Source organism: Lactuca virosa, chromosome 7 (genome assembly GCF_052849685.1).
Source record: "Lactuca virosa cultivar CGN04683 chromosome 7, Lactuca_virosa_CGN04683_v6, whole genome shotgun sequence".
Taxonomy (NCBI): Eukaryota; Viridiplantae; Streptophyta; class Magnoliopsida; order Asterales; family Asteraceae; genus Lactuca; species Lactuca virosa.
Window position 1 is genome coordinate 164,287,991 of NC_136432.1, and position 27,090 is coordinate 164,315,080.

The 27,090-nt window shown below is 42.5% G+C and overlaps 2 protein-coding genes across 2 annotated transcripts; both read left to right on the forward strand.

Annotated features, from left to right (window-relative positions):
* Positions 1-2,523: 2,523 nt before the first annotated feature.
* On the forward strand, positions 2,524-3,225 carry LOC145127284 (uncharacterized). Its single transcript, XM_079062506.1, has one exon. It carries the CDS (start codon positions 2,524-2,526, stop codon positions 3,223-3,225), a length of 702 nt encoding a protein of 233 aa, XP_078918632.1.
* Positions 3,226-4,238: 1,013 nt separating this feature from the next.
* Positions 4,239-4,949, forward strand: LOC145127285 (uncharacterized). The gene has a single exon (XM_079062507.1). It carries the CDS (start codon positions 4,239-4,241, stop codon positions 4,947-4,949), a length of 711 nt encoding a protein of 236 aa, XP_078918633.1.
* Positions 4,950-27,090: the final 22,141 nt, after the last annotated feature.

Genomic DNA, 27,090 nt, shown 5'->3' on the forward strand with positions numbered 1-27,090 from the left:
AGTATAATGTTTCTAACAATCTGCTACCATGAGCCTTTAACCGCTGCTATGACATAATACCTCTGGTAAAACCCACTCATGATTTCCATGAGGAAAACCCACTCATGATTTACATGAGGACAACCCACTCATGATTTACAGAGGAAAACCCACTCATGATTTCCATGAGGAACACCGCACGCTTCATCGACGCCGGAACAATAACAAGTAAAAGGATAGTTCGTCACTTGCTTATGGTTGACTGTAGCTAACAGTCATAAGTGGGGTGGTCAACCTGTATACTAATTATACACGACTTCCTCGCTCACACGGGATTAACGGTTACAGTTCAGAGGATTTCTGCTAAGATCCCCAATCTTAGTTGATGAATACAATTACTCATGTAGACTTCGACGGCTTCCTATAGATCTAACAACAAAATCATCTTCATGTCTAAAACCCTAAGTTACTAGACTATGCTTTTAAACATTACTCCTAACTTCATAACATTTAGGCAGTATAACAACTATCTCTTGAAGTAAAACCAGGTTTTATCTTGACCTAAAACCAATAATAACAACATATAACGTTCCTAGTTTTATCTTGACATAAAACTATCAATAACAATATATAACATACTAAGTTTTATCTTGACATAAAACTAATAATAGCAACATACTTTATAACTTAACATATAGAACTTCCGAATATAACTTCGGAACTATATCGCACACAACATATATATAGAATCCTAAGTATAACTCAAGATCAACATTAGTAAAATAACATGCCGACAGGTAGATAATAGTTGTATATATTCAAAATATTATATTTAGAACAACTATACCCGACTAATATAACTATACTATCATATAGACATAATAATAACGTATATATAATATTTAGCATGCGTTTTCCCCCGAAATATTAGAAAGTGGGGTCGTGAAACTCACCTTAATAGCGTGATTTTATGTAATCTAAGCAGAAACGGTCAGCGTACGAGGTCGTTGGGGCTCGTGATGCAAGAGGGCTTCAACAAAGGAGATAGGAGAAAGGGAAATGGTGTAAGGAATAGCTGAAGTCAGACCTGCTATTTATAGTAAGGATTTTGGACCCTCACGACGTGAGAAACTCATTGTTCACGTCGTGAGTTTCGAGCTTATCTCTTCGTAGACTTGCCATCCGTCTTCTAGCTTCCGAAGGTGGCCATATGACTCCTCACGTTGTGAAATCTCAATGTTCACGTCGTGAGTTTGGATCGTATCACTTTGTAGCCTCGTCAAGCACCTTCTAGATCCGAAATGTGGCAAAATGACTCCTCACGTCATGAAATATCAATGTTCACGTCGTGCGTTCAGTCAAATTAGGGTTTCTAACAGCTGAATCTTCGGAAGGCCATAACTTTGGCATACGAACTCCATTTTTAACGTTCTTTATATCCAAGCGTAGGTATTTATAAGCACTACAACTCTCTTTTAGACTCCAATAGCTAATTCTAAGTCTATTTTATATTCATCTTATTATAGAGATTTATAGTGTTCAGTTTATCATAACTTCTTCACGCAAAGTCAGATTTAGACGTTCTTTATATTTTTGGAATCGTATGGACGTATACTTTGAGTTGTATCATAAACTATGTGTGAATGTTCATACTTTAACATGAATTAAATAGTAAGTTTATCAAATTACTAGTTTAATAAAATCACATTACACGATTGGCATAATCACATGTGATTGTTATTGACCTATTTTGACTGGTGTTACAAAATCGTTGATGTCTTGTACTCTTTTCCGGTCGCCGCCAAATTTGTACCGTACGCCCTCTCACCTCCTTGCTAGTCGTCGGAGCCAGGATAGTAGGACTACAAAAATATAACCTCCGTCGACCGCCGTTCGCTTGAGTGTTCAGTCGGCTGCTGCTTTCCATAAGGTTTTTCTTCTTCTTCTTCTTCTTCTTCGTGACTTCGTCCCTCCCCATTTGTTTAAGTAGCTTTATGCCTTTATGTTTCTCAGTCTCTGCGTTTCTTTATATATTTATTTATTATTTGTACTTGGTCAAAAAGAAAATGTAGAAATTGAATAAAGTATGAATAAATTGAATAAAGTAGGAATGGTACTCTCATTACAACATATACACACAATGTCTGACAATTTCATTTATATTGATTACTTTATTTGCATTGGACGAAGATATATATATATATATATATATATATATATATATATATATATATATATATATATTTATATGTAATTATGTGTATTTGTTAATTGAAGATATACATATATAATATTTATCATACATTTGTATACGAAATTATGTATATTTGTTGTTAACGATGATATATATTTGTGTATTTATATTTCTTGTTATGCTATGATCATATATTCATATGAAACTAATTAAATTTATATGCACTTTATATTATTTTTTGAAAATAAAAAAGTTCATTTGTTTATTTGCTATTTTATATTGCTATTTATTAATTGTTAGTAAATTTGATTGTGTAGTTTATATGAATATGAAAAAACAATCTACTATTGATGGATTTTTTTAAAAGAAAACACTCAAGTTCTACTCAAGATTCCGAAAACCCACCGGAGATTGTTTTGGATGAAGATACCCCTACGCCCAATGTTCCAATTACTGAGAACCGCTTCAAAAAAAATTGTGCTGAAAATAATGACATTGATCTTAGTACACTAGAACGAGATCCTGGTTTGCGTAAGCAAATTTATGATTATCCAGTAAATCAACGAGATACTATTATACGAGCATATATTAATCATGGTCCCTTTCAACAAACACTTTCTGTATCTCCAAAATCTGGTCCAGAAACCCATAAACGTAGTTTTCAAGCTTCTTGGTTTAAGTTATATCCTTGGCTTGAATATTCAGAGAGCTTAGATGCTGCGTTTTGTTTTCCGTGTTTTCTATTCAATAAGCCTTCTGGAATGGGACACTACGGCCAACGAGCATTTACTATAGATGGATTTCAGAACTGGAAGAAAGTTGGTGGAAAAAGTTGTGCCTTTTTGCATCACATAGGGACTGAGTGCACATCTTTTCATAATGTTGCACAAAAATCATGTGATGATTTGTTAAATGAGGCGCATGATATACGAAATGTCTTTGAGACATTTACAGAAGAAGAGCGTAAAAATAATAGATTGAGATTGAAGGCTACTATTTATACAGTCCGTTTGTGTGCCTTTCAAGGAATTGCATATAGAGGTCACGATTAAGGATCAGATTCCATAAACAAAGGAAATTTTCGCGAAATCTTGAAGGGAATTGGCTATTTTAACACAGAGATGAAAGAATTGTTCCGTACTTCTCCTAAACATGCATTATATACATCACCGTTAATTCAAAAAGAGATTCTAAACCTTATATCAACTAGGGTGAGGAGGATGATTTGTGAGGAGATTAATGGTGGAAAATTTTGTTTAGTTGTGATGAAGCACGTGACCAGTCTAATAAAGAACAAATGTCAATTGTTTTGAGATTTTTAAATAAAGATGGCTTTATTCTGGAGCGTTTCTTTGGGCTTGTTCATGTACCCGACACTACATCACAAACTCTTAAAAATGCAATTTATTCTGTATTGTCACGTAATAATCTTGATCTTAAGTCAATCCGTGGTCAAGGGTATGATGGCGCAAGCAATATGTGAGGTCATTTCAAGGGTTTGCAAGCATTGATTTCCAATGATTGTCCATATGCGTATTATGTTCATTGTTTTGCCCATCGATTACAATTAGCATTAATGGCTGCTTCACAAGGAGTTGTGGCATTACAAAAGTTTTTTACTCGATTATCTTTTGTTATCAATGTTGTTGATGCTTCCTCCAAGCGTACCGACCAACTTAGAGATGCACAAGCTGAGGAAATTGCATATAAGATTTCTATTGACGAGTTAGAGACAGGTAGAGGTCTTAATCAAATTGGTACATTACAACGAGCTGGTGATACTCGATGGAGTTCTCACCTCAAATCAGTTTCGAGCTTAATCAAAATGTTTAGTCCAACTTGTGAGGTTTTACTTAAAATTATTAAGGATGGCACTGGTCCAATCAAAGGCGACGCAGATTCAGCATATGAGTCTATTACTACATTTGAGTTCATTTTTGTTCTTCATCTCGAGCAAGAAATAATGGAGATCATTGATTTACTTTGTCAAGCTTTATAAAGACAATCTCAAGATATTTGTAATGCATTGAGGCTAGTTGCATCCACCAAATTGTTATTGCAAAAAATGAAAGATGAAAGATGGGATGGTTTGTTGTCTCTTGTTATGTCGTTTTGTCAAGAACGCAACATTGATATCCCTAATATGACTTTTCCATATTTTACTAGAGGGGCCCGAGCGCGTAATGAGCTTAGTGATCATACACTAGAACATCATTACCGAGTGGATATATTTTACGAAGCAATTAATTGTCAGTTAATGGAACTAAATCATCGATTCAGTGATAGATCAACAGAGTTGCTTCGACTTTCAACAAGTTTAGATCCTAAAAGTGTTGATGAGCCTTTTCGAAGTGGTGATGTAATTAAGTTAGTAGAGAAGTTTTATCCTGAAGATTTCAACGAACAAGAGAAAGTAGTTTTGAAAATACAACTTCAACATTATGATATTGATTTTGTTCAACATGCAGATTATAAACTATTGACATCTATGTCAGAATTGTGCCAATGGTTGATAAAGACTAGAAGAGTAGCGAACTTTCATCTTATTTATCGAGTAGCTAGTCTCATACTTACTCTTCCAGTTTCTACTGCTACAACGGAGAGGTCATTTTCAGCAATGAACCTCATTAAAACAAGGTTACGGAACAAAATGGAAGGCGAGTTTTTGAATGACTCATTGGTTTTGCACTTCGAGCGGGAACTTGCTGAAAAGATTAGTTTAGAGACGGTTATAGAAGACTTTAAAAATGCAAAAGATCGTCGCGTTCCACTTTGATAAATGATGTAACGATCTATTAGTTTTCTTGTTTACACTTTTGATACGTCAAAATTTTGAAATAAATAAAACGTCTTTACATATTTCAATTATGAAGTTTTGATTCCGGCCCCCTAGTTGTAGTGCTTGTGTTCCGCCCCTGAGAGCGGTGCTTGACCTGTAGGAAGGTCAAGGCCGAGCACCAGCGACCTCACGGCAAGATGCAGCTGTTGAAGATTCCCGTGTGGAAATGGGAAGATATTACTATGGATTTCATCACGAAGCTGCCCAGGACCGCACGTGGAGTGGATTCGATATGGGTCATCGTGGATCGGTTGACCAAGAGTGCCTATTTCATCCCGATCCAGGAGAGTATATCGGCTGAGAAGCTAGCCGAGATCTACGTTCGAGAGGTAGTGGCACGCCATGGAGTGTCAGTCTCGGTTCTGTCGAACCGAGACATGCATTTTACTTCCAGATTTTGGAAGCGGTTTCACGACGAGATGGGTACTTGTCTCCACTTCAACACTGCTTTCCACCCTCAGACGGACAGGCAGAGCGAGAGGACGATTCAGACTCTCGAGGACATGCTGCGCGCATGTGTTTTGGATTTCGGTGGCAGTTGGGATACATATCTTCCATTAGCGAAATTTTCGTATAACAACAGTTACCACACCAGCATAGGCCGATCTCCCTTTGAGATGCTCTATGGGAGGAAGTGTAGGACCCCAATCTATTGGGGCGAGGTCAGTCAGAGAGTCATGGGGAGTACTGAAGTAGTACTCAAGATTACTGAAAGGATCCTACAGGTCCGGAGCAGGCTCCAGATTGCTCAGAGTCAGCAGAAAAGTTATGCCGACAAACGCCGTTCCGACTTGGAGTTTTAGGTGGGCGACATGGTTCTCCTGAAGGTGTCACCTTGGAAAGGTGTCATCCGGTTCAGGAAGAGGGGCAAGCTGGGCCCTAGGTATGTCGGTCCTTTCAGGGTTATAAACTGGGTGGGCAAGGTGGCGTATCGATTGGATCTTCCAGCAGAGCTCAGCCAGATCCACAATATTTTTCATGTTTCCCAGTTACGGAAGTTCTTAGTGAATGATTCAGCGATTGTGCCTTTAGAGGATATTCAGGTTGATGACAGCCTGAACTACATTGAGAGGCTTGTGGTGATTCTGGATCGCAAGACGAAAACCTTGAGGAAAAAGGTTGTTCAGCTGGTGAAGGTGCAATGGCAGCACCGCAAGGGCTTAGAGTGGACTTGGGAGCCCGAGGAGGAGATGATGGAGCACTAGCCGGAGTTGTTTCCCGACGCAGCAGACTTCGAGGACGAAGTCTAAGATAAGTGGGGGATAAATGTAACGTCTGGTTCCTGGTACGCATTTAATTATATTTTATTCACTTTCATAGAGCAACTCAACGAGTTGGGAGCCCCAAACTCGTCGAGTAGGAACCAGATTTGACGCGGGGATTTAAGTCACCTACTCGACGAGTTGAGAGCCTCGACTCGATGAGTAGGGCTGCCAGAGTGAAACCCTAATTTCGGGGTTTTGCACCCTATTTAAGCATCCTAATCCCCACTTGCTGGCCTCATTTCCAGCCTCCAAGTCCCAAACCCTAGTTTCAGAAACCCTAATGCATTTGTGAGCTTGTGAGCCATTTTTGAGTTAACCTTGTGTGTTTTGAAGCTTGTGAAGAAGAGGAGAGCTTGAGGATTCAAGGAGAAGATAGTAGATCCAGAGACTTCCTTTCATCCTCATCATTTTCTGGTAATCAAGTCTCCAACTTGCTTAGTAGTTTCCTAGATCTCCTTAGTTTCACTTTATTGGGTTTTTGGTCCAAGAAGCTTGATCTTTGGGATATGGACGTCCCAAGTGAGTGTAACTTTAGATCTGGGATTATAGAGGGCTCTCATGGCATAAAGGTGCAAACTTTATGATCATGGAAGCCCCATGCAATCCATAGGGTGTCTCTTTGGCATTTTAGGCTCCAAAAGGCCATGCATGAAGAGAAAGGTGGAAGCTTTACGTGTCCATGTAGTGTTTAGGGTCTAGATCTCTATTTGTAGGCTTTAGTTTGGAGTATGGATGGCTTATGGACCAAGATCTAGGTCCTAAGGAGTTAAGGTTTGAGCTAAACCCATTAAGTAAAAATATTAACGGGTAAAGTTGGAAACTTTACCCTTAAAAGGACATTTTCAGTGTATAGGAGAAGTATGAAGCTTAGATTTGAAGAGTTGGGGCTTAATCTTTTAAAATGGCCCAAACAGATTGAGGAACTCGGCGAGTCCAGAGAGGGACTTGACGAGTTGAGTCGGTTTGTCCCGATTCTGTACAAGCTAGAACTCGACGATTCTACGAAGGGACTCGACGAGTTAGTTAGTGTTTTCACGACTATGAGTAGCAAGGGAACTCGGCGAGTCAGGGGGTTGACTCGACGAGTTGAGTCAACTCAAATTGTTGACTTTGACTGAGCGTTGACTTTGACTGGGACATTGAATTTGATCAAGGTTGACTCGTGAAGGGGTCTTGACATAAGGAATGGTATCTAAGGGGTTGTTTTGTATAGGGAGTGAGTAGATCCGGTTGCAGGAGCAGAGACGTTCAGCTACTTCACTCGACATTTGAGGTGAGTTTTCCTCCAGTAGGAACGGGTCGAAGGCAATAATGTCAGCCCGTTTATGTATGTTAGAGTATGTCGGACTTCGGTCTGATGTCGAGGTTAGCCCGATGTAGTCTATATGTTTTCCGGATTTCGATCCGATGCCGGGGCGGTACCCGAACAATGTTAGTGTGCTCGATGTCTTCGTGATTCTTGCATGTGTTTGTATCTGTATGTTCCGGATTACAGTCCGATGTCGGGGCGGCTCCTGAGGAATGTTTGTATGCTTTCCGGATTCGGTCTGATGATGGGCGGGGCCCGAGGAATGTTTATATGTCTATGATTAGGCGGTTATGATCATGTTATGTGTATTAATAGTTATGTTCATATGTATGTCGAGCGTTGCTCGATGCCGGGCGGGGTTCGATGCCAAATACGGTCTGATGTCGGGCGGGCCTAATGCTGAGCGGGGCCCGATGCCGGACAAGGCCGATGTCAGGTTGTGCCCGATGTAGCAGGGTGGGGCCCAATGCATGACATTATGTGATTATGTGTATGGTATGTAGTAGTTTGGGGAGACTCACTAAGCTTCGTTCTTACAGTTTTTAGTTTTGGTTTCAGGTACTTCCGCTAGTAAGGGGAAGAGCTCGGGATGACTGGATGGCACACATCACAGCTTTTAGCCTGGGAGGATTCACTCTGATGTTTTGGCATATGATTTTGATATATTGACAAATGTTATGATATTTTGAGATACACGATTTATGACTTTTAAATGATGAATGATACTTATGGTTTTTATTAATGAATTAAAATGAAATTTTTGGACTGTATTTTTGGGATGTTACAGCAAGAGTCAGATGGTGCATGTTTGGACCCCATGTGGGGGAGAGTTGGTGGTCCAGGAAGAGGGTGATCAGCACGGGCTAGTTCTATGATCAGCAGCTAGGGCCATACACTATCTTCATCAGGGTTGTTCCGGTTATGTCGGCTATGTTATGGATACCCGGGAGAAGGGTAAGGCGACTGTAGATGCTGTGTCGATTTTACAGGAGTACCCGAATGTGTTTCCAGAGGATTTGCATAGAGTGCATCCGAAGAGGCAAGTAGAGTTTCAGATTAACTTGGTTCCTGGTGTGGCCTCGATAGCCAAAGCACCATATCGATTAGCTCCTCCAGAGATGCAGGAGTTTTCTACACAGCTGCAGGAGCTGTGAGACAAGGGGTTCATTCGACTGAGTAGTTCACCTTGGGGAGCGTCGATCCTGTTTGTGAAGAAGAAGGATGAGGGGTCGCATTGGATGTGTATTGACTACCAGGAGCTAAATAAGCTAACGGTGAAAACTATTATCCACTCCTGAGGATCGATGATTTGTTTGACCAACTTCAAGGTGCATCTTGGTTTTCCAAGATTGACCTTCGTTCAGGTTATCATCAGATGAGGGCCAGAGAGGGTGATATGCAGAAGACGGCCTTTTAGACTCGTTATGTCATTACAAGTTCGTGGTGATGCCCTTTGGGCTCACCAATGCTCCATCCGTGTTTATGGACCTCATGAACCGCGTGTGTCGAACGATGTTGGATCGGTCTGTGATTGTATTCATTGATGACATCCTGGTCTATTCCAAGACTCGGGATCTACATAAGGAGCACTTGAGGGAGGTATTGGTGAAACATCCCAAAAATACGGTCCAAAATAAATTCATTTTAAATCATTAATAAAACCATAGTAATCCAAACATCATATAAAAACCATAAGTCGTGTATCTCAAAATATCATAACATCTGTCAAAATATATCAGAATATGAACATCCCAGGCTAAACAAATGGTGTGTGCACTGCAATCATCCCGAGCTCTTCCCCTTGCTACCGAAAGTATCTGAAACCAAAACTGAAAACTGTAAGCACGAATCTTAGTGAGTCTCCCCAAACTACCACATACCATACACATAACATGCAACTAGGAGATACGGCCCTCGGCCACTCTCATGGAGATTCGGGCCTCTCCCACACTCCGCTGTCTAGGAGATTCGGGCCCCGCCCACACTCCGTTGTCTAGGAGATTCGGGCCCCTCACACACTCTGCTATCTAGGAGATTCGGGCCCCGCCCACACTCTGCTGTCTAGGAGATTCGGGCCCCGCCCACACTCTGCTACTACATGCATACAAGTATCACACAGACAACAAGTATATCTATTTCTATCAAGCAGTCACTTATCTATACTCAAATAATACTATGATATTCGGGCCCCGCCCACACTCGTCTAATATGAGATTTGGGCCCCGCCCACGCTCAACTACTAACATATCACATATACGGGCCGGCTTTGGTGTCGTAGACCCGTTCCTACTGTAGGAAACTCACCTCTCAAGTTGGCTGCTGAAATCTCGTGTGAGGAATCTCTAATGGTTGCTCCAACAACTCCCCGACTATCATTATCACAATAATCACTTAGTCAAGAACTGAGAATCCTTCTAAGGGTAAAATGACCATTTTACCCCTGGTCAAAAGTCAACGTTCTAGTCAAAGTCAACCTTCTGGTTGACCCAACTCGCCGAGTCCTAGAATCTTGAAATCGCGATCTAACTCGTCGAGTCCTCCTCCTGACTCGATGAGTTCCCTGGCTACTCATAGTCGCGATTTATCGAATCAACTCGTTGAGTCCCTTCACTGACTCATCGAGTTCTACCTTAAGCTAAAACGGGATAACACAACCCAACTCATCGAGTTCCTCTATGGACTCGACGAGTTCCTCTGTCTGTTTGGCCATCTTAAAATTAAGCCTCTACTCTCCAAATCCAAAGTCCATACTTCATCTACCTACTGGAAATTCCCTTTTAAGGGTAAAGTTTCCAACTTTACCCACTATTAGTCCTTATCAAAGAGTTAAACTCAAACCCTAGCTCTCTAGAACATAGATCTTGGTCCAAGAGCCATAATACTCCAAACTAAACCACCCCAACACAGATCTAGGCCTTATACACCACTTGAATACGTAAAGTCTCGGACTTTACTTCAATGCATGGCCTTTTGGGGGTCAAAAGGCCATAATAACATCTTTAAGCTTGCATGGGGCTTCCATGGTCATAAAGTTTGCACCTTTATGCCATGAAACCCCTTCTAGACCCCAGATCTGAAAGGTAAGCCACTTGGGACGTCTTAATCCCAAAGATCAAGATTCTTGAACCAAAACCCTCATAAAATGGAAGTAAGAAGATCTAATGAACTAATAGCCAAGTTAGAAACTTGATTACCAGAAAATAAAGAGGATGGAAGGATACTATCTTCTCCTTGAACCCTCTAGCTCCTTCTTCTTCTTTAAGCTTCAAGAACATACAAAAGTTACTCAATAATGGCTCACACACTCACAAAATGCTCTATGGTTTCGAGGATTAGGGTTTAGGACTTGGAGGCTGTAAATGAGGCCAAAAGGTGGGGATTAAGATGCTTAAATAGGGTGCAAAACCTCGAAATTAGGGTTTCACTCTGGCAGACCTACTCGCCGAGTCGAGGGCTCTCGACTCGTCGAGTAGATAGCTTAAAACCCGCATCCAAAACTCGTTTCTACTCGACGAGTCTGGGGCTTCCAACTCGTCGAGTAGCTCTATTAAAATGAATAACTTATAAATAAAAGCGTACCAGAAAGCAGGCGTTACAATTGGAGACTCTGAGGACGGAGAGACTGTATGCGAAGTTCTCCAAGTGTGAGTTCTGGTTGCGCAAGTTGCAGTTTCTGGGGCACCTTGTCAACCAGAATGTTATTCTGGTCGATCCGGCCAAGGTTGAGGCCGTGATGAGGTGGGAGGTTCTGAGGTCTCCATATGAGATTCGGAGTTTCCTTGGGTTGGCGGGTTACTACCGGAGATTCATTTAGGATTTCTCTAAGATAACGTTTCCTTTTACTCGATTGACGAAAGAGACTGTCACTTTTCGTTGGGGGCCTGAGCAGCATGCAATTTTCGAGACCCTGAAATAGAGATTGTGTGAGGCACCGATTCTGACCCCGCGGGAGGGTGTTGAGGATTTCATGGTTTATTGTGATGCGTCGATCACGGGTTTGGGTGCAGTTGTGATGCAAAGGGGTTGTGTTATTGCTTACACTTCGAGGCAGCTGAAGCCTCATGAGGCAAATTATCTGATGCATGATTTGGAGCTGGGGGCTGTGGTTTTCGCCCTCAAGATTTGGCGACATTACCTCTATGGGGTCCGATGTACTATTTACACGGATCACAAGAGCCTGAGGTATTTGATGGATCAACCGAATCTAAACATGAGGCAACGTCGGTGGTTGGATGTGGTGAAGGATTATGATTGTGAGATCCTTTACCATCCGGGGAAGGACAATGTAGTGGTCGATGCTCTCAGTCGCAAGGCGGTCGCGGCTCCGATCAGGGCTATCTGTATGAGGATGACTGTGATTACTCCACTCTTGGAGCAGATTCGAGAGGCTCAGGTTGAGGCTATGAAGGAAGAGCACCGTAAGAGTGAGCACATAGTGGTTTAGATGGCTTCCTTCGATTATGATAATCGGGGGTTACTAACTCTCCATCGGATGGTGTAGGTTCCTTACTGGGGTGGTGCGCGATAGGTTTTCATGGAGGAGGCGCACAAATCGAGATTCTCCATTCACCCCAGGGCGACGAAGATGTATAGAGATCTCCGTCCTGATTATTGGCGGCCCTGTATGAAGCGGGATGTAGCTTGGTATGTGGCGAGGTGCTTGACTTGCATGAAAGTCAAGGCCGAACATCAGCGATCTCACGGCAAGATGCAACCTTTAGACATTCCCGTTTGGAAATGGGAAGAGATTACCATGGATTTCATTACGAAGTTGCCACGGACAACGCGTAGAGTGGATTTGATTTGGGTCATCGTGGATAGATTGACCAAGAGCGCACATTTTATTCCGATTCAGGAGAGTATCTCTATGGAGAAGTTGGCGGACACTTATATATCAGGGAGGTTGTTTGTAACGTCCCGAAAATAAAACCCGGAAATATTCATTTTTAAATTAATAAAACAGTAATTCATATCATTTTCATAAAACCAGGGTAATCAAAGTTTTATCAATACATCATCATTATCAGAGTAAATCACAGAATGGGGAAACGAGTGGTGTGTACTCTACAATCATCCCGAGCTCTTCCCTTTGAAAACAGAAGTACATGAAACATAAACTGAAAACCCTAAGCACAAACCTTAGTGAGTTCCCCAACATACCACATACCATACATATATAACACATAACGGGCCCTGCCCAATGAGTGTAACGGGCCCCTCCCACACTCGTATATCGGGCCCCGCCCAATGAGTATAACGGCCCCTGCCCAAACTCGCATAACGGGCCGCGCCCAATGAGCACAACGGCCCCGCCCACATATAATTCATATAAGCATAACAGATAATAGCATACAGAATAACCATCGGGCCCCACCCAGTAAGCATACAAACACATACACATACAAGAGTCACACAGACATCTAGTATTCTAACATAACAGATCATGGCCGGCATTGGTGCCTTCGACCTGCTAACCAAGGTGAGTAAAAATCACCTCGCACCGCTGAATCTCACTGATAACTCTCTGGATGCTGGCCCACTATAATCCATGCGCTATCAATTACAAATAACATCCAATTAATAATTGGATCCCATCTCACACTAAGAGTCCAAATTAAGGTAAAAGACCTATTTACCCTTGCCCGAACTTGGCCAAAGGCCAAGGCCCAATCCACTTGTCCAAAAGCCTAAATAAGGCCCAATTTTCTTAATTGGACCCAAAACCCATCATGGGCCTAATCCGAGAAGGTCCGATATCCTAAAAGGCCCAAAATATCCATTGGTAAACTCTGGTAAACTTCTGGTCAATGGTCCAAGGTCAAATAGTCAAAACGTTGAGAAAAATTCAACAGATTGAGTATGCCCCGCGTACTCAGCTGGTATGCTCAGTGTACCTCGATCTGGCTCAGTATGTGCCGCATACTAGGAGTTACGCCCCACATACGCACCCTACCCCCAAACCACTTAGAAAATGTCTTAATCCCTTAAGCCAAAACGTCCAATGCCCATATCTAGTTCCAAAACATGCCTTAATCCATAATGTCCTTAACTTTGAGCTTTAGCATGGCTCAATGAGTCCCAAATCCAAGTTCGTACTTTACAATTTCAACAAAGAGGCTAATACACATGCATGGGTTGATATCAACTATCAAGATAACCTTTTATGCATTTAGGACACCTAAAACGTCCAGATCTAGTGTCCAAACTCTTGGGACAAACTCAACCTCATAAAGACAAACCAAAGGGACCAAAATGTGCCAAAAACCACCCCAAACAAGATCTAACCAACGAGATTCCAAGATGAGAGCTCTTTACCTTCAATAGGTTGCAAAAGATGAGAAACTTATGGATCTACAAGCCCCACTCCCAATGATGATCCTTCAACAACCTTCAATCTCTTCCAAATGCTCAAAAACACTCCAAAATCACTCACAAGAGCTTACGAACTCCAAGATGGTGGCTAGGGGTCGAGATTAGGGTTTAGGAGGTATAGAGGCTAATAAGAGGCAAGGTTCAAAGAATAAAAGAGGCTTAAATAAGGTCAAGACCCTAAAATTGGGGTTTCTTAGCTGAAGGGTGTACACCCCACGTACCCCTTAGTACGCCCAACGTACTCAAAAGACAGTCGTGATCCACTTACCCAGTACGCCTTACGTAAACGACGAGTACGCCGCGCGTACTCGATGATCCTCTACAACACTTAAATTCATTTGACCATAACTCCTTTGTTCTAAGTCTATTTTTGACGAACTTTATATCCACAGAAAGGTGACGAGAAGCCCTACACTTCTATCAACACACCCTCGCCTAAAGATCTTCTGAACAAAAACCCAAATATTAAAAAAGGCTCGAACTGCCAAATTACGGTTATACCCTTGGGTTCTGAAACACAACCGAACTCTCGGATCACCTAATCTATAATACCCATCTCGAAAAAAGGCTAATTCTCTTCCTCCCAAGGCCCTAAGCCTTATGATAACCTATAATCGGGCCACGACCCTGAATAATGAAACGAGTCGGAACCGGGTGTTACAACTCTCCCCCACTTAAATTAGATTTCGTCCTCGAAATCTCTCCCTACTAACACCCAGTCACACCAGACAACCCGACGCCTCATCCACAACTCTGATACGAAATAAAGGAATAGATCATACATACAACAACATGTCAATCCTACGAATGAACCAGGCCTTGTTGAGAGAAAAACTTGGAGACACACTTGAACAAAAGTTAGAACAAGTATAATGCGGAATAGTTAATCTCAAAGGATCTAAAAGCTCAACAATAATATAGTTAGATAGTTAGAGAGTTAGTTGCGGAAATGTAAAGGAATGGAAATGACAACAATTGTTATATCAAGAAGACACTTAAGCTGATTCATAACAAGGAATGTATTCACTCCAAGTTAATAAGGAAGATCAAGCTTAGTGATTAAGTCTTAAAGACTTGCTCCGAAGAGGGATTATGATCAGCAGAATTATGATAAGATTTAAGTAAGAAGAGATGAGTGAAGAAAAATAGAGAGATAACTTCAAAATGTGTATTCAGATAGAATTCATAAGTTATCGGTTCTCCAGTATCGAATACAAAGAGAGTAAGTCTCTATTTATAGAGACTTAAAAACTACACTAGAGTACAACTCTATAAGCAGTCGTGCAAGGCATACTGGATAATAGAGTGTATTACATAAAAGACAAATAAAGTAATCTAGCTAAGTTGACTACGGTAACTGACTCCGGTTGCTGATGCGGTTGCTGATGAACAAGATTGACTCCGGGTGCTGAACCGTTGCGGTAGAAAGATGGTTGCGGTAGCTGAGTTCAAGAGGGTCACTTTTATGATTCAACAATTTCCCCCTAAGTGACCTCTTTAACTCCGGTTCAGCTATCAAGTTTGAGGAACTTGATCAAAAACCACTAGAACTTCCTGACGTTTTCCAACCATGTGATTCTTCTTGTGATCTCGAACTTGACTTCTGCGGTAGTATGCTTCGATCTTTCAATTGCGGTCCGGCAGATGTCAAGTTGTTTCTTGGTCAGGTGGTGCATGGCAGTCATAGGAATGAAATATTTGACATTGTCAGTCTTCCTTTTGAATATGACTCCAAGTTCAGGGTAGTTTGTTGTGCCTAGAGATCTTTCTTGGAAGCCTTCGGTAGGCATTGGCACAGGTTCAAAAGGTGGGAGATCAAACTTCTTGAGGATGGTGGGGTAGATATCTGCATCTATCTTGGCAAAGTCACAGACCGTATCCCTCAGAAAAGAGTTGGCTTTTTCAAGCGCTATCTGCATTTTAGGGTGCTTTTCTGACTTGTTTTGGAACACCCTGGCAATAAGGAAGATTTCTTCCGGATTCATACAAGGAAAGTCTGCCTGGGTGCAGATGTAGTCATGCTCCCTTCTGGTGAGGGTATACTGGATGTAGTCAGCCTTCATAAATTTCCTGACTTTGTAGTTCTTGACTGCGGATGGTCTGTCGTTAGACCATATGTTTTCAATGGAGGAGGCATGTTTAGCGTGAAAAAGACTAAGTCTCTCAAACTCCATTGGCAGTCTCTTGTGATCTGGAAGGCTTTGGTCAAACTGCTCAAATACAGTGAAGTACTTGGCATTTGGAGAAATTGGTATATCCCAGTATCCATCAGCAGGGGGTTCAACATAAGTGAGGTGCGGTCTGTAATCTTTGTCTAGGAGCCTGCGGTGCGGATTGATCCAAGAATTGATCAAGGACTCATCCATCATGGTGTCAAACCCGCATTCTCTCCAAATTAACTCTGCCAGCTTGGCTGCTTTCCAATCATGCTTCCTTTGAGCGGTGGCAGGGGAGTCTGTGGTGCTTGGAGAAGACATGTTTTCAGCCAAGTTCTTGAAGTGTGGAGGAGTCTCTGGCTTTTTGGGAGTATCTTTTGGAGGTGAAGTGTGAGGAGATGGAGTATGTTGAGATGGTTGCGGTGGTGTGGGAATTTTTTCAGTGATGATGGGGGGACTCTGATGAATAGAAGTATCAGAGTGATGGACTTGTTCTTCATCACTTCCCCCTCTTGAGGGATGCAACCCCGGTGCTTCCTCAAGCCATTGCTTAAGTCCATCCACCTTGTTGAAGACGTCTTGCAACTGAGCTTTGAGAGCTTCTGCCAATTGTTGGTTGTTTGGAGTGGAGGAGCTGAAGAGTAATTTATGGATTTCTTTGGTGAGCTGGAGGATCTCAGGGCCATGGAAGTTGGAGGAAAGAGATTTATGTAGTCTGTTGATGGTTGCTTGAAGAACAGACATAGTGGACTCATAAGCAGTATGAGTCTCATCTATCAATTTCTGAGACTGAGAAGCTTGATCCGCGATGGCCGCTTGAAGATCCGTTTTGATTGCGGTCACCTCAGTGATGAGGCGTTCCGCTGCAGCCATGAAGTCCTTGTGGTAAGCCTTGCGGTTATTGTCAAGGGACCGGATCCCCATCTCTACTTTGAGAGAGATTCGTCCAGCAGCCATGCGTTCCCTTGTTTCCAGACGCTCTATTCTTTCAATCAGTGACTGCGGTCGTGGAGTGTCTTCAGGTTGCGATTGAGTAGGCTGGACCGCAGCCAAGATCTGATCGATTTTGGCTTGAAGGCTCATGAACTCCTTCCGGGTGACAACATTCTTCTTCTTTTTCTTCTTCTCTTTAGGCTTGGAAGTCGAATGTTGAGAACCGCTGGACTCCTCTTCTTCAAACATCATGAGGTCATCATCAGAAGGGCTTGGCTTGTTTACTTCTTGGATGTCTTCATCATCAAGACCGAAGGTGGGAGCTGAACTGAGTTCGATTGCAGGTTCTTCGTCTTGTGATGGATTGACTATAGGAGTGGGAGATGGAATGGGAGTTGGAGTAGGAGGAACTTTGGAGGTACCTGCGGCTGCACCTGAAGCTTGAGCTTTTGAAATTGTTTCAGCCATCTGATCCATCCAGTTCTGAACTTTTTGAATGGTGGCTACGGTACTGGCATTGCTGATGGCATTTGCCCAATATCTAGCCACGGACTGGATCTCTTGTTCTTTCTGTTGTTGCTGCTTGATTTGTTGTTCCTTGTGGGCTTGGAAAGTCCTTTGGAATGCAGCATACTTCTTCTTGTCTGACTCAGTTACCGGATTGTACTGTAACCAAGAGTCATTGGATGCAGCACCGTCAAATCCTTCAAAGCGCACCGAAGTGTCCTTCGGGTCCACGGATCCTTGCATATTTGTGCTCACCGTGCCTAAACCACCTGTAAAAGATGAAAGCAGAGTAGGATTTCCTGAGCTTCCTCGGTCTCCTTGACCCGTGGTCAAGTGTGGCCTCTGCTCAGTTCTGGCATGGGCGAAAGAAGTGCCCTGCGGGTCGGAAGGTGTTTGTAGTGTTTGGGTGACAGAAAGAAGGATGGAGCGCAACTCCTCTGGTGAAAAGAAATGCAGTCGGGAAGCCCTGGAGACCTTAGGGCATGAACCAGTGTCGTCCTCTTGGGAGTGCACTGGGGGGGGAGTCTCCACGTAGTTGAGAATCAGACTCACTTTCTGAGTCTGACTGGAAAATGATGGTGGTGTTGAATGGGTGTACAGGCACCCCAAGGACTACTGGAGCCTGTTGAGAGGCTTCAGCATCGGTCCGGTCACGCATATGGATAGTGGTATCGGTTGTTTTCCTTTTCTTGAGGATAGAAATCCGATGCCTATCCTCATCTGAATCACTGCTAGATATGGTTGGGGCAGGTTTTGTTTTGCGTTTCTTGGTGGGTGCGGTTCGTTTAGGAGCATCCTTCTTGGGTGTTCTTTGTTTCTTGGTTGCCAACTGCTTTCTTCTTTGAGAAAGATTGGATAGTGTAGTGGAAGAGGGGACTGCGGTACCCTCAGGGATAATGGCTACGGATGGAAGAGGCGGGGTAGGAGGGTATGGGGCAATACCCTCCGTAGCCTCAATGTGGTCTGAGACATCAGCAGTCTCAAGACCAAGAGAAGAAAGGATATGAGTAGGGAGTCTGCGGATCGGTCCAAATATCGTTTGATCAGAAGAAGGGTTGTACCTTTTAAGATCCTTAGAGACGAAAAAGTTTATGTCACTACCCATGTCTATTCCAGCATCCGCATGTAAGTCTGAGATGCAAAGTGACCAGAACCGTGCAAATGTGAGCTCGGTTGGGTTCTCCCTTGGGTGCTCTTTGGGAATGTATTGGAGGAAGTCGTCCTAAAGGATTTGTCCATAGTTTACGTCGTGGCCTGTGTAGATGCTCCATACCAATTCCAGTAGCTTAAGTCCCATGTTGTCGATGCCTCCGGTTCTTCCGGATAGGCAGCGGATGACAAAATGACACACAAACTGCTATACCGCAGGCAGCTGATTCTTTTTGAACTCACCAATCCATCGAATTGGTTTCTGATACCCCATCTGGTAGAGTGCGGATGTAACGTCTGCCATTGAAGGTGAGAAAATCTTGATGGAAGGGTGAACCAGAAGATTAATGGCATTTAAGAACTTTTCTTTGGACAAGATGACCAAAGAATCGTTCATGAGATTGAGGTGAACTTCTTGGGGGTTTTCCATTGGGCGATATGCAGAGAACGCACATTTGAATAGAGTAGAAACTGGAACAACGTCTGTAAATGCATCGAATGGACCAAACAGAGGGTGGTTCCTGAGAAACTTGATCATAAGCTTGATGGGAGCATTATATGAAGGATGATCTTCAAATATTGCTCTGAAATTACTTGAAGCGATTGTTGGAGAGTCGGAACCTGTTGGATTTACAGAACCTGAAGCCTTGGATTGCTTCTTTGATGCACCTGATTTCACCATTGTTGAAGATTTGAGAGAAGAAAACAGAGTTCTTGAAAGTTTTGAAGGTTTTGAGGAATTTGGGAGAAAGAATCGATATTCAGAAAACGTAAAGTATTGTTGGGGAAGAAGATGGGTTTATAAAGGGGGGGTGAAAAAATGTTTAACCCTAGGTAAATGGTAAGGATAGGGTAAAACGTCGATTGGGGTTTTGGGGGAATTTATGAATTTTAGATTAAATCTCAGCCACACATAATTAAAACGGGTTTGAAGAGATTTTGGGAGATTTCCAAAAGGGTTTTTGCATTTAATGTAAATTCAGACGCATGTCAATACGTCAGGTGATCGTGGGGGTGATGGGAGAGGAAGTTGTAACGGATGGGACATATTGGGGAGAGGAAAGGACAAATTAAGGATGATTTTATTGAAAAACGTTCTTTTTGTCATCATCCCTAAAATAGGTCTGATACAAGGATTATTCAGAAAGAGAATGTGACAGTTTCTAAAGAGAATGTTTTTTTTGTCTTTAATGTTTAACTTAATGAAGGATCATTAAATAGCACACAAAGATTCAAGAGTTGATAAAACAGTTGAGAAATTATCACGATGATCGCGGATGGAAAATTCATTGCGGTTGAGAAACGTCATTGCGGATGAACAAGGAAAGACTGCAGTGAGAAACTGAGAGGAAAACACTTGTACAAAGATTAGTAATAACAAACCATAAAGACCCATGAGAGATACGTATGATATATGGTTGCGGTACCTAGACAGCGGTACCAAAACCATCTATCACATGTAATTCTCAGTTAGAACCGCAACGGAGACCAAGGATGGTCTGCGGTAGCTAACAATTCAAAAAGAATTGCGGGTCTGGATTCATCATTCCTAACATTTGCAGGAAGATGTTAAGCTTTGTTGAATCGAGCGCTTTTGTGAACACATCAGCAATCTCTTCATGAGAAGGGACAAAGATGAGTTCAATATTACCTTTTAAGATGTGGTCTTTGATGAAATGATACCGTAGTTCAATGTGCTTAGTCTTGGAGTGCTGAATTGGATTGTGAGAAATAGCAATAGCACTTTCAGAGTCACAATAGACCGGTATCCGCAGCATTCTATACCCGTAGTCCATTAGTTGAGTTTTCATCCAAAGGACTTGAGAGCAACAGCTGGCTGCGGCCACATACTCGGGTTCTGCAGTTGATAGAGAGACACAACTTTGTTTTCTTGAGGACCAGCTGAGTAGTCTTTCACCCAAGAATTGACATCCTCCTGAAGTGCTTTTTCGATCGAGCTTGCATCCGGCATGATCCGCATCTGTGAAAGCTTGCAGGCTGAAGTCATTGCCTGCGGGGTACCATAGACCAAGAGATTTGCTTCCTTTCAGCTACCGTAGTATCTGTTTGGCTGCGGTCATATGTGAGACTTTTGGGTCAGCCTGATACCTTGCACATACACCAGTTGCAAAGACAATGTCTGGCCTGCTTGCAGTGAGGTACATCAAAGAGCCGATGATGCCTCTATAAGTCTTGTGATCCATAGATTCGCCTGAGGGATCAGCAGAGATCTTATAACCGAAGGCCATGGGGACCTTAGCAGATGAACAGTTGTCCAAAGAATATTTCTTCAATAGTTCAGTGGTGTATTTTTCTTGATGAATGAATATGCCTTGCGGTACTTGTTTCACTTAAAGACCTAGAAAGAAATTAATCTCTCTATTCATGCTCATTTTGAACTTGTTGGTCATGAGCTTAGCAAATTCATCCACCATGCCTTGATCAGTCCAACCGAAGATGACATCATCCACATATATCTGTACCATCATGAGGTGGTCGCCATTTGCTTTTCTGAATAGTGTGGGATCAATCACTCCTCTCTTGTATCCGGATGAGACAAGGAATTCAGAAAGAGTCTCATACCATGCTCTTGGGGCTTGCTTCAGACCGTAGACTGCCTTTTCAAGCTTGTAGCAGTGGTCTGGGAATTCAACATTTTCAAAGCCTGGAGGTTGCTGAAGATAAACCTCTTCTTTTAGTTCCCCATTGAGAAAGGCACTCTTAACGTCCATTTGGTGTACCTTGACGTTTTTGTGGACTGCGTATGCTAGAAAGATCTGGATAGCTTCCATGCGTGCTACCGGAGCATACGTTTCATCGTAGTCAATGCCTTCAAGTTGACTATACCCCTTTGCAACTAGCCTTGCCTTGTTTCTGACTACCGCACCAGATTCATCCAACTTATTTTTGAACACCCATCTAGTGCCAACAATGGAGTGACCACGTGGCTTCGGAACGAGCTGCCAAACTTTATTTCTTTGAAATTCTTCAAGCTCTTCTTGCATTGCGGCTATCCAGTCAGGTTCAAGCAATGCTTCTTTGATCGTTCTGGGTTCTACCGAGGACATAAATGTTGCATAGTGGCAGTGATCAGATAGGTCCTTGGAAGATCGAGTTTGGATGCCTGCGGATGGGTTCCCAATGATTTGACCTGGTGGGTGGTCTTTCGTCCATACATGAAGACGTGGCAGCAGATGATCAGCAGCTGCGGTAGAGGGAATATCTTGAATGTCAGAGGAATCTACAGTTGGAGATGACAGTTCCCCCTGGACTTGAGAACATCCTGCTGAGTCATCTTGATCTATTGGAACGGAATTTTCTTGAGCAGTTGGGAGAGGTTCCCCCTGGGTTGCAGATGGGAGTTCCTCTGGAACCTGAGAAGGTTCCCCCTGGACTGCGGATGGGAGAGTGAAAATCCTTGGATCAGTTCTAGTGTCGATATTTTCTATGAGTTCATCATCCGAATTCGAAGATACGTTTGATGGTAATGCTTCTCTTCGGACAGGAATTTGAACAACATCAAGTACTGGAACCTCGACGGTTGCGGCTAGATCCGGAGTAGATCTTTCCCCCTCAACCGGAGAGGTGGAAGTATTGAGAGAGGCTACTTCAGATAGAAATGGTCCAGAAACATCAGCATGTTGTTGTTGAGCTGCGGGTGACACAAGAACTTCGGATAGTTTCGCCGTTTCAACAGGATCGAAAAGATCCTCATAGTTGACTTCAACTAGATTCAAGGGACCTGAAGAGGCAGGAATGTCACTTTCCATGATTGCGGTGGTTTCAGTGGATGGAGGGGCGTCGCGGATGTGAGAATCATCAAATTTCACATCGAAGCTTTCAATGATCAGCCTTGTACGCCTGATGAGCACTCGATAAGCAACCTTGTTAGTGGAGTAACCAAGGAATATGCCTTCGTCGGACTTCGGTGTAAACTTGTTGAGCTGATCTCTGTTGTTGATCACGAAGCATCTACACCCAAAAATATGAAAGAAGCGAACATTGGGCTTGCGGTTGTTAAGGCCCTCATATGGTGTTTTATTGAGGCGTTTGCACACGATACTTCGGTTTTGGACAAAGCATGCGGTTGCTACTGCTTCAGCCCAGAAGTAGAGAGGAAGTTGGGCGAAGTTAAGCATGGATCTGGCCGTTTCTACCAGTGTGCGGTTCCTTCTTTCTACTACACCATTTTGTTGCGGTGTGTAGGGTGCTGAGAAGTTGTGAGAAATGCCTTTGGACACCAAGAAACTGTTAAGAAGATGATTAGTGAACTCGGTTCCATTATCACTGCGGATGCATCTAACTGGAAGCTTGATTTGAAGTTCGATTTCTTTGATGAAGTTGATGAAGATCTGCGGTGTCTCTAATTTGAGTCTGAGGAAGAAGACCCATGTGAAGCGTGTATAGTCATCAACAATAACCAGTATATACTTCTTGTGGTGGAGGCTGGCTACGGTTGATGGACCGCAGAGATCAATGTGCAATAGCTCCAGTGGTTCAGAAATAGAAGAGTCCATTATCAGAGGGTGACTTGCTTTAGACTGCTTACCACATTCACAAGCCGGACAGAGAGTATCGTTGCTAAATTTGAGAATAGGGAGACCGCGGACTAGTTCTCCAGTGACTAAGTTGTTGATGTACCGGAAGTTGAGATGTGCTAGCTTACGGTGCCATAGCCAGCTGACTTCGGATACAACTTTGGACAAGAAACACAATTGCGGTCTACCAATGATTAGAGAAACATCCAAAGGGTACATGGTACCTTCGGATCGAGATTTGATCAGGCAAGTGTTTCTATCACTCGTCATTACGTAGCAAAACTGATCATCAAATTCAACACGATGTCCTGCTTTACATAGTTGGACAACACTGATGAGATTGTGTTTAAGGCTTTCTACATAAGCAACCTTCTGAATGGAAAATTTCCCCGTAGTGAGAACACCGTAACCTCGGATGACACCGTTTGCATTGTTACCAAACGTGACATTTCCACCATTACATATAGGCCTGAAATCCCGAAGGTACTCTAACCTTCCGGTCATGTGCAAGGAGCAGACATTGTCAATTAACCACTCTTCTTCTTGTTCCTCCTTGCACAAAGCCTGAGAATTACACGGTTAGTTTAGGCATCCAAACAAGTTTGGAGCCTGGGACAATTGATGTGTTTCTGAGTGATGCATGGTCCGAGGTTGCAGGGACAGGTCTCTTGTCAACTTTTGAGCCTAGTCCTGGGTGTTTGAGTAGATTTGGAGTGTTGTGATTTTTTGAAAAAATACGAGGTTTCTGACTCTGACTCGATTTGACATGAGATAAAACCTTTTGACAACTACACTGACATTTACAAAAGGAGATTTTGTCTTTTGATCTAACACTGTGATTGGTCAGCGGTTTTAAGGATGTTTTGGATCTGTTACCGGTCCGAGATGGGTAATTCCTGACACGAGTGTTTTTGGGTTTTGAAAAAGTCTGTTTATGAAAGGTTTTAGCACGTGTAGATTTCTGAATTCTTTTTGATGGATTTGGTAAGATACCCTTCCATTTGAAATTTTGACGTGACTTTAAAAGTGTTGGAGTGGGTAAAATATCTTTCCATTTAGGATCATTTGAAGAATAGACCTGAAAAACATAGTTTCGAAAAGACTGAACACCCTTTTGGGTTGTGTCAGAAGGAGTAGGAATGACTTTTGAAACTGAACTTTCCTTTTTGTTTGTTTTCTTGAAAGAAGAGTTTTTTTAAATGTAGTGAGAGAAAACAAATTTTTCAGGACTTTTGGATTTAGGAAATCTGACTTGCTTCTTGTTTTTTGAAAAAGTTTGTCTATTAGTACCACGAGATCTGATTTCTTCTTTAAAAGCCTTTTTTGCCAAAGATTTTGGTGAACCGCAGTCATTGTTGTTCAACTGCAGTTTCCTGGAATTCTTAGAATGATTTTGAAAACGCGGACTTGAGTCATCAGAACTTGAGGATTCAGGAATTTGGGAACATTGACCTACTTCAAAATTTTCTATAGGTAGTTCATGAAATATTGGCTGAAGAGTTACAGTTCCTTGAACTGATGACTGCGGTAGGGATGACTTGACTACCGCTGAGTAAGTCTTAGATGGGCTTCGGTGGGACATTTGTGGGACATTTGACTACAGTGAGAGACACTGCGGTCTGAGGACAGAGATGGAAAGTCTTTTGAGACTTCGGGGCCCTCAACAACAATCTCTTCATCAACTACGGATGAAGTTTGAGAATTTGGATAGATGGTGCCACAGATAGGAATTTGATCACATGTGTGACCCGAAACCTCCGGCACAATTTCCTCAATGACACAATTATTGCTTAAATTGTGCAGTCTACCGAAGTGAGTTTTAATATCTTCGGGAAAAGTCTTGTCATTGACAGGGAAATGAAATTCTCGGTCTGGAGGGACATATAGTCTGTCTTTGTTGAACTGGGGTGAGGAATCCATTGAGGTAGGATATCCATTTGACCAACCCCAATTGTATGTATTGTCCACGGTTCCATTGTTTACCAAATTTTCAATAGCTTCACTTTCATTAAACAATTTTTCAATTAAGAGATTTAAGCGTACAATTTCTCTCTGAGCTAAATCTCTCTGGTTCAAAGTTATCTCTAATTGGGTTTCACTTAACATTCTTGCATCCTTTTCTAACTCTAGGTCCTTCTCTAACATAGCCATCTTAAGTCTTTTGTTATCCAGTCGTCCTCTCACGTGGAACATCTCTTGGGACGCAATGTTCTTCTCATCTAAGGCTTTATTATAGTCTGTAAGGACGGCAGCACAAGTGTCATTAAGATCATCTATGTAAGGCTGACAGTCATGCATGCTATAGTTTAGAGTTTGGATCATGAGTTTTACCTGTTCGACGATGCTTAGTGTTCCATCCTTTGCCATGTAGCAGTAGTTCTTGTTCAACATTGTAGACCCATCATCATCCGCAGTGGCCAGCATGCAGATTTTCCCTTTTCCTTTGACACTGCTGATGGCCTCATCTTCGTCTCCGGATGACCAGACTTGATGGTCTCTTTTGACATGGGCCACGTATGCCCTTGCCTTTTCAGCTTTTTCTTTGTCTTCCAACTCTTGAGCCATTCTAAGGTATAATGCTCTGTCTTTTACTACATTGGCCTTACAATCTCGTGCAAAGTGATTCTCTTTGTTGCATTTGTGACAAATTACAACATCAGTCTTGTCTTCTGAAGGAGTACCGGAGTCAGTGATTTGAGGAGACTGCGGTACCTCCTTTGGTTGAATATTCTGAGATTGCGGTGGTGGATGAGAACTTTTGGGAAATCGAGAGTGGTTATTCTGAGAACCGAAGTTACGGTTGAATGGAGGTTTGTTGAACTGCTGATTCTTGCGAAAGGAAGGAGGTGGTAGACGGTTGAACTGTTAGCTAACCAGAGCAATAGCCTTCTGAAAATCTTCTTCATCATCATATTCAGAATCCGCTTCGTATGACTGCGGTAGAGTGTCATACGAGGAAGGGTAAGGTGACTGCGGTGGAGCTTGTGCTATGAGAGCAAGTGGTCCTCCGAAGTCAGCACAGTCTTTGAGTACGGTGGATTCTTGAGCTTGCAGCTCTCCATAGAGCTTGTAAAGTGACAAGGAGTGAATCTTTCTATCGCCTTGGACTATCATCTTGGCCGTAGTCCAATGTCTGCCCAAACCATTAAGAAACTGAAGATTGATTTCATGGTTACTGCGGATGGTGCCCGCATTGGATAACTTGGTGACTATCAGGTTGAACCTTTTGAAGGAGTCTTCCAAACTTTCTCCAGTATGAGCTTTGAAGTTGTTGAACTTGTTGAGTGCGGTAGTAAGCTTCTTATCTTGTGCTTGTTCTGAGCCTTCGTACAGGTTTTTGAGAACATCCCAGATCTCTTTCGCTGATTTGCAATTTATGATAATATCGAAGTTGTCAGGAGCAACTCCGCAGGAGATTTCATAAAAAGCAACAACATCATTTTCCATTTTATCGAGATCATCCTTGGTGGGACGGCTCATGGCTGGTTGACCTCCTCCTAGCCTGGTTGCAGCGCCGTCAGTTTGGACTGGTGTAAGGACTGGAACATGTGGTCCTTCTTCTACGGATCGCCATACCTCTCTACCCAGTCTTCTCAAGTACCTTTCCATTCTTTGTGACCAGTGATGATATTCATTTGCGACTAGTATTGGGGCTCGGTTAGAACCACCGATACTGTTGGAAACATTCAGAGATAATGATTGTGCCATTTGAAATTGTTTTTTTTTTTGTTTTGAAGAAATGAGCTTTAGTGGTATAGAAGGCTCTTTGAAAAATCAGAGTTCCGTTTTCAAAAAGCAACCACTTTGGCTCTGATACCAATTGTTGAGAGAAAAACTTGGAGACACACT